The 8,433-nt window shown below is 30.7% G+C and overlaps 1 protein-coding gene across 1 annotated transcript; it reads right to left on the bottom strand.

Annotated features, from left to right (window-relative positions):
- Positions 1–19: 19 nt before the first annotated feature.
- On the bottom strand, positions 20–1,400 carry LOC139875763 (heavy metal-associated isoprenylated plant protein 3-like). Its single transcript, XM_071863066.1, has 5 exons — positions 1,392–1,400; positions 1,115–1,286; positions 755–999; positions 577–664; positions 20–468 (listed from the first exon to the last, which is right to left on the bottom strand). The coding sequence occupies exons 1-5, from the start codon at positions 1,398–1,400 to the stop codon at positions 20–22; spliced, it is 963 nt and encodes a 320-aa protein (XP_071719167.1).
- Positions 1,401–8,433: the final 7,033 nt, after the last annotated feature.

Genomic DNA, 8,433 nt, shown 5'->3' with positions numbered 1-8,433 from the left:
CATTTTTACCATACTTTCTTCACATAACAACACAAGCATTTGGATTCTCATCACTAAACAACTCTGGTGCATGAACATAATCCACATAACCCGACCCGAACACATTATGCGGATGCGGATGCGGATGCTGATGCGGATACCCGATCGGACCCACATAACGTTCCATCTTATGCACCCCTTCCCACTTACCTCCACCATCATCACCACCACCGCCGCTTTTAACCTTCTTCTCACTGCCGTCGCCACCCTTTCGCTCACCGCCATTACCGCCACCGCCCTTCCCCTTCTCTCCACCGACACCTTTCCCTTTCTTCTCACCGCCACCATCTCCGCCATCTTTCTTGACCGGCACAATTTCAACCACCCTTTTAAGTTTTGTTTGCAAAGAAACTGCCAATAACTTCATATCAATAGCCCCTTTTACCGTCACCAAATCTTTATTCTTATCAAAAGACATCTCCACAAAGCCTACAAAAAATAAAATAAAAAAACAAACTCAACAACAAAAAATGTAAATTACTTCAAAACAAAATTCAATTCAATGCACCAAGTCAAATTAGCAAATGACAAAATTACCCTTGGTTTTGCTAACAAGTTTATGAATACGCCTGACACAACCCTGACAGTGTAACGAAACCTTAAATACCGCCGTAGTCACCGGTAGCTAAATAGCAAAAACGATTCAGTCAAACAGTCAACATATGCAGGTATAAATTGGCGTAAGTTAGCAACATCCAAATTTACTAACATGTACCTCTTTTGGTTTCTTTTCCTCTTTCTTTACGGCGGTTTTTGTCTTATCTGGCTTTGTTTGTTTCTTCTTTTCATCTCCGCCGCCACATCCACCGCCGTCATCGGTTTTTTTAGTCGCCGGAGAAATAATTTCCACTTTTTTCTTAGTTTTTTCTTCAACTTTCTGCCGGAGTTTAACCGGATCAATGTTTCCGATCACCGTTAGTTTGTTTAACTCACTGTCACCGATCCTCACTGACTCAACACCTACTTATACAAAAAAAAAATTAAAAAAAATAAAACATAAATTAAATCAATATATCAATATATATTGAAAAATGGAAAGAAAAAAAAAATATAGACAGAAATTTAATTTAATTACCATCTAAAGTACGAACAGCTTTGCAAACTCTACCGGCGCAGCCTTCACAATGCAAGTCCATTTTTAGAACCACCACTGTAACGCCGGTAGCTTTTTGCTTATTTTCACCTCCGCCGCCGCTTTCTCCGCCGCCGGCTTTGTTTTCATTGTTGTTCTTGTTTTGGTTAATTTTCTGAAAAACTCCATTAAATTTAGGGAAAAAAAAACATGTATAATTAACGGCTAAATTTATAAAAGTTAAAAATATACTAAATTTGTGGGGAGATGGAAACATTACCTTGGCCATTTTGGTGAGAAAATGTGAAAATGTGAAAATGTAGGAGAGATTGGAAGTAATGGTGATTAGATATAGGAAGTAATTTGAAAAATAATAATTACAGGGAAAAAAGTGTCAATTTCGAATTTAATGAAATGAATGATGATTCTGGAGATTTGATGGTAAAATGATGAGGAAGGAACAGAGAGCAAAATAAATGGAGTGGCGGTTACAGAGTAGTGGGATGAACATGTGCTTATGAAATGAAACAGTTTTTAACTTTTTATACGTCCGTTTCGTGAGTTATCGGAACAATAAAAATAAAATGTAAATGGAAAAAGTTGAATTATGTTGCTGTTAAAAACATTGTAATTTTAAGGATTTTTTTAATTATTTTTTTTAGGCTAAGATTGTGGTGTCCGAATAAAATAAAGAAGAACGGTTTTGAGAGCAACTGTTTCATTTTTCGACCGATTGATTTTCTGAAATGGGCATAAGGGCATTAGAGACTCAAAATTTCAGAAGTTAATCGGTCCGACCACTTTACCTGTTGGTCCTCTATAGTTCGGGAAATTAAGATGAAATTTTTTATTGGAGTTCTAATTCCAAGTTATGTTCGGGCATCAAGTTTACGTTTGAGACTCCAACCCGAAGGTCCTGATTCAGAATGCTTAAAGTTATATTTTGTCATGCTTGTTTGTATTCTCAAATGTTCATGTAAAGTTTTGTCAATTTCGATTCATGTATTGTAACTTCATCAACTGAATCATCACTTTGATGATTGTTTATTAATATACGCTTCCTTTTTCACTAAAAAAAATAAAGAATTTTTTAAACATGTTTAAACATAAAAACATGTTTTCTTTACTTCTAAATAGTTAATAACCTTCATTAATAACGTCAGTAACATAATTACCATCATATATCATATAATTGATTAAATATTTTCTTAAGCGTATCATTTAGACCATTTTTAATAGTGATGGAGAATGTAGTGTGTTGAGGGATGGGGTGAGGTGGGGTACTTGACTTGCCGTGCTGGTAAACTGTTAGATAGTGAATTTGCATATTGAATGGCGTGTTGAGGGTAAGAGTGTATTTTTAATTTCTTTTTCATTAATCTTAATGTATAATTTATTTTAGTTTTTATTTTTCTTAAATAGTTATATTATTATTTTGTAACTCTAAAAATAGATTAAATTAATAAAATACACTTAAAATGAATAAAACAATTACAATAATTTTAAAATTTCTAAAAAAAAAGAAAATTACATTGTTAAAAGTCCTAATACAATTACTATTTATCCAAAGTCCTAAAAACATAAAATTACAATTATTAATAGTCTTAAAATGACGCTCCTAATTCGGGACTACTTTTGAAATCGGAACGACCAGATTAGTTTTTCACCAGCCTAATCGAAAACAATACAAGAATTCGACTACCGTTTGTCCTGGCTCGTCTTTTTAGCCTTCCATACGTCATCATGAAACATGTGCAACAATTCAGTCTTGTTTTCGTCTAAATACACAATATTCGAAAATGGGAACAATTTTTCTTTTCGAGTAATTCTTTCAACTTTGATAGATCAAAGTCATTAATGTAGAAGTCGTTAAATTCAACTTTTGTCCTGCCATTGTATGACTTACAGTTAACCGCTGGTTCATCTCCGTAATATACATCGAATGAAACCCTCATCAGAGCTATTGATGAAGTTGGACAAGTTGGATGAAATTGAAATGAGAGTTAAAATTATAAAAAATAAGAGAAAATATGGATAAAGTGTATGAAAATAGTGTTAAGTAAACTGTATATATATAGATATACTTGTATAAGTTAGTTATCATTAATTATATATTTGACAGTACAATGTATATGTATGTGTTTGAATTTTAACCAAACCAATCAGAACCATGCACGTCGATCAACATGCTGCTTCTTTCTATGTGCCAGCTACCAACATGCCGCTTCTTTCTATGTGCCAGCTACCAACATGCCGCCATTATCCACCCACCAGCACGCCACGCTAGAGGCGTGCTCCGACGTGGCAGGTGAAAAGACCCGGTGAACACACCACATTGAATTAGGCCTTAAGTTTATGTTTAAAAAAATGCTTTTTAATATAATATTATTATTAATTAATTTTTCATAACTAAAGCTTTTAATTGATTTTTCATCCGCCGTGCATTGTAAGGCTAAAAACCTAGTTTAATATATTCCATGTTGCAAATATTTACGTGTTTGACGTGGGGTTTGCTTATTTTTAAAACTTGTATGCTAATTACGTTTGACGTTGTGGGCTTTATTCATTCTTTAAACTTGTACTAAATACATTGTTTGTTGTGCCCTTCTATTGTTTCTAATTTTTTTGTTTTTGTAAATGCGTAAATAAGTAAATTGCATCGATATGACTTATTTAACTTATCCAAATTTACTGAGTTTTTTACGTTGATAGTCCTTTGAGTTTATTATACCTTTTTCGTGGATTTTTTTATGTCAGTAGTTCGTTAATTTTTTCTGTTACCTCAACACACGTGCATCTAATGTGAGGGTAAAAACATCATTTTATTATTGCATAGACTATTTGTGTAATAATATTAAGTTTCAAAATGAAAACCTAAGAACAAAATCCTAACATAAAAATGAACAAACTTTATACATGAAACGAATTCAAAAAACTGAAATAACTACCCATCGAATTCCGGACTTGAACTTTAATATTGAATTTCAAGTTGGAAGAAAACGAGGTAATTGAAGGTGAACGGTTTCTAGATCAAAAAAGTCATGACTGGAAACAATATCGGTGAATGATGAGCGTTATGGAAGTTTGTCACCCAAATTAATTCATCTTAAATTCGTGAGTTCAGATCTATTAGTGCAACTCCGATAAGTCCATTGAATTTTTTGGTCATTGCTAGAATCAGGTCTGAAATGAGTTTAGTCCATTGCAACTCCCAAATGTTCGCCAGTTATCCATTGCAACTCCCACAGGTTCGTCAGTTTGTCCATTGCAACTTTGATTAGTCCACACAACTCCCAAAGATTCACTGATTTTTTTATGATAACATCTTTCAGGAATTATGTGCCGATGCGTTGATAGGATTTGTCACACCCCCCAAAATGGACCAGGGGTAATTGTGACCAATCATATCATAACACAGTTGTATAAACGAGAACGACTCTATATGAGACTTTTTAAATAAAACCTTTGTTAATAAAACAGCGGAAGCAGTAATACATGTTTACATTATTATTAAAACGTAAAATAAATGTTTATGAACTAAAATATAATATGCGATGTGGACTCCATGCAAGCATCAAATCTATCATCACAAAATTGCAAACAGCTAGCTCAATCATCACCTGAGACAAAACATGCTTAAAGTGTCAACCAAAAAGGTTGAGTGAAATTCACAGGTTTATAAATAATATCCAAAGTTTTAGACCACAAGATTTAGTTTAAAGGTGATTGATATAGAAATATCAATCTAAAAGTGTTGCTGCATTTTGTAATATCGCTACTAAACAAGTTTACCCTATGACACCTTGTACTGTCAGTGTCGTGGAATCATTATTATGTAACCAAAGACCAACGGTCGAATGGTTAGAGACGTTACTCTCAATAGGCCTACTCACAATAATTAAGTTTGCATTTAAACATAGCAATTGACGATATTACGGTAGGGATTTAGCATGAATCAAAGCATGACAGCATAGTTAACAATTTAGTACTTGTGTCTAAGTGTAAAACAGTTATAAAGCAAGCATGTGTCTCACCCCAAAAGTTGTAAAACAGTTATGAAACAGTAAAAAGTGGGGCTATGAAGTTCACCTTAGTAGCACACGAAAGAATTGAACGGAAGGACGTGACCGAGATCTCAACCTAGAGATAGAATGTATGATCAGACATTGCCTAACAGACAATAGTATATAGTGCTATATTGATAGTAATGGTTCACTAAAGAATTTCTATTTTCGGAAGGTTACTATTTATGGAAAGTTTCCACTTATAGTAATTTTCCAATTTTAGAAAGTTCGGGTTAATCTTTAGCAAGATGTTGTACAACTCTACTCAAACTTCGTTGCTATCAAATAAGTTAGGAATGACCAGATGTAACTGGGGGCCCAGGATTCTTGACCAGAATCTAAGTCATGGCATTCGAGATCCACAAGCTTACCCATAAATGGCAACCTAGACATCATTCACTTACGACCGTGAGTAGCGATGAAGTTCACATGAATTATACATTATCTTTGATTAACCTTCACTTTAGGTGTATACACACAACGAATTATTAATGTACTTAATAATTATATATGTGATAATATAACCTAAGTTTTATTTAATATTTATTTATTATACCTTAGTATGTCTTATATATATTAAATATAATTACCTTTAAATAAATACCTAAATTACTTCAAAAATAATAGTGTTTTATTAATCGAACATTATTCAAAAATGTCTAAATAATAAATTAAATATCTAAAATTACATACATAATTTTTATAGTCTTAGTTAATCATATAGATTAGTAGAAAAATTTAAGAAAATGTTTTTATTATATTTTTGTATTTATTTTTGTTTTTACCCTTAATGTATTCACAAAATAATTTTAATTCTACATAATTACTAAATAAACCCAAATAATTATTTTTATAATTTTTATAAGTTTCTATCAGTCTAATACCCTGTAGAAAAATATATAAAAAAATATTTTTTAGTATTTTATATTTATTCTTAATTTACCTTCGAATTACATAATAATAGACTTTAATTATATAATAAATATCAATTCGACCCAAGTAATTATTTTTATAATTTTTTCAAATCTATATATGTTTTAAAAACTTAGAAAAAAATTATATATATTTTATTTTTGGTTAAAAGTATTTATTACGAATTTTACATTGTTTTTACGTTTAAACACTACATAATTCGTATTTAATTATAAATAATATTCCATAAATTATCAAAATTATTTTTATGCATCATAACACTTATAATACTAATTATAACATATAAAAATAGTTAATTTCAAATTTTACAAAGAATATACAATAAATATAAATATAAATGACAATATTGAAAAAAATTTAATAAAAATAGAAAGTACCTCAAATTTTCTTCAAGGTTTTGAGAGAATAACTTAAGTTTTTGTGTTTGGCAAGAAAAAATGAATGAGGAGCCATGTATTTATAGGTAAAAAATGGTTGGTGAAAAGAAAAAAAACAATAAAATAAAGGTGCCAATTTTGACAAAATAATAAAAACATGTTAAAAATGTTTTTAATAAGTTTTTGTTTTTGAAAATATTTAGTCAAAATTCATGGGCTCATTATTTAATTTATTAAAAAAATCTTATTTCTTTTTATTTTTATTTTTTTATAAGCTAAAAATATTAATAATGATTAAAATAACTTATCATTTAATTAATAATTATGTTACATATAGTTTTAAATATAATACGCATTAATATTAACTAAAGTTATTTTATATAATTAGTGTAAACTTTAGTTAACAAAAAGTGTCAACTAAAAATAAATATTTGATCAATGTCAAATTTAATTATATATTACGTATGGATAACAACCCTATAGTCAAATTAGTCAATTCAGGCATGGAAATATGAGGGTTGTTATAGTACCTACCCGTTAAAAGAAATTTCGTCCCGAAATTTAGTTGTTGCCATTAATCGGTGTTGTTCGTACATAGACGAGGATATTTACGTTTTATTTAGTTTTCACGTTCCCAGGTATGCTCGGGGCCTTGCGTGAATTCCAACGTATAGAATATTGTTCTGTTTCAAGAATTAAAATCATACAAACTATAATTTCTATAAGTTCTTCTACGAAGTGCATTTTATTATTAATGCGGAGATCATTCAAAATGATGATGTTATACAAGTTATTTCAGTAAATTGGATATATAAAATGTGTTATGAATAATATCGAGCTCATTTAAACCTTGAGCGTTTATGCCACCACGCTAGGGTAGACAAAATAGAAAGGAGTTCATGAAAATCATAGTCGTGAAATTTGATAGAGATTGTCATTCTTTACAACAAGAATGATGAATATGAGTTGAAAATATTATTTTATCAACATTGGGTAATATGGATAAAACGGTTCGATTATAGGAAGAGTATAAATGAAATTATCTTAAAAGTTTGAAATAAGGAAATATCAGTTTGCCTTAACTTTTGACATAATTAAAGGTGATTTCCGGAATTCAAGGGATTTAAAGGAAATCTTTATAATCTGTCTAAGATTTGATTCTCCGGTAATTAAGGAAATTAAAATTGCCTTGATTGTTGTGTCTAGAATTTTGCTATAAATTAGCTTCTTTTGTTTCATTATCTTCACCACTTCTATACTTTCTTTCTAGATTCATACTTCCAAAGATTGTGAAAATGCTCCATCCAGTTCTTATCCTGGATATTTTTCTGACTGTCGTTTCTGTCATTCTTCTTTTTCATTTACCCCCAGAGGAATCTGTTTACTTCTACAATTACCTTGGGGTTATAGTGTTTTTAATTCTCCCGTGTCTTTATGTTGCTATACACATTGATATACACGGTTTGTAATTTTCGTGTTGTTATCGGGCTTTATATTTTCCCTTATATGTCGGAGCTCTATGCTCTTGTTTTTCCTTCCCGACTTCAAGTCAAGCGAATAATGGTCTAGAATTCGTAGGTATGGAGTTTCAAATGATCATAATATACAAAGCAGAAGGAAAGGTAATAGCACGATTTGATTTGTCAAATTACTAGAATTACTAAGGATAGAACTATCAAGAATATATGTTCTTGATATGTTCAGAGGTTAAGTAGAATGTAAAAGTCATGTAACATGGCAAATGATGATTATAAAGTCTATGAATCATCATCTTCCATTAAAAATTTAGCATGACTTACTGTAATATAATCACGTTGGCCTGACATCATTATATTATACTAACTCATGCTTCAATTCCCAACACTACCTCAAATCATTCAAAATTTAAACTTGTATGTTATAGAAATATAGAAACTAAAACAGTTTCCTTTATTATGTAACACAGAAA

Source organism: Rutidosis leptorrhynchoides, chromosome 11 (assembly GCF_046630445.1).
Source record: "Rutidosis leptorrhynchoides isolate AG116_Rl617_1_P2 chromosome 11, CSIRO_AGI_Rlap_v1, whole genome shotgun sequence".
NCBI lineage: Eukaryota > Viridiplantae > Streptophyta > Magnoliopsida > Asterales > Asteraceae > Rutidosis > Rutidosis leptorrhynchoides.
Note: the sequence above shows the minus strand (reverse complement) of the source record. Positions and strands in the feature narration are given on the sequence as shown.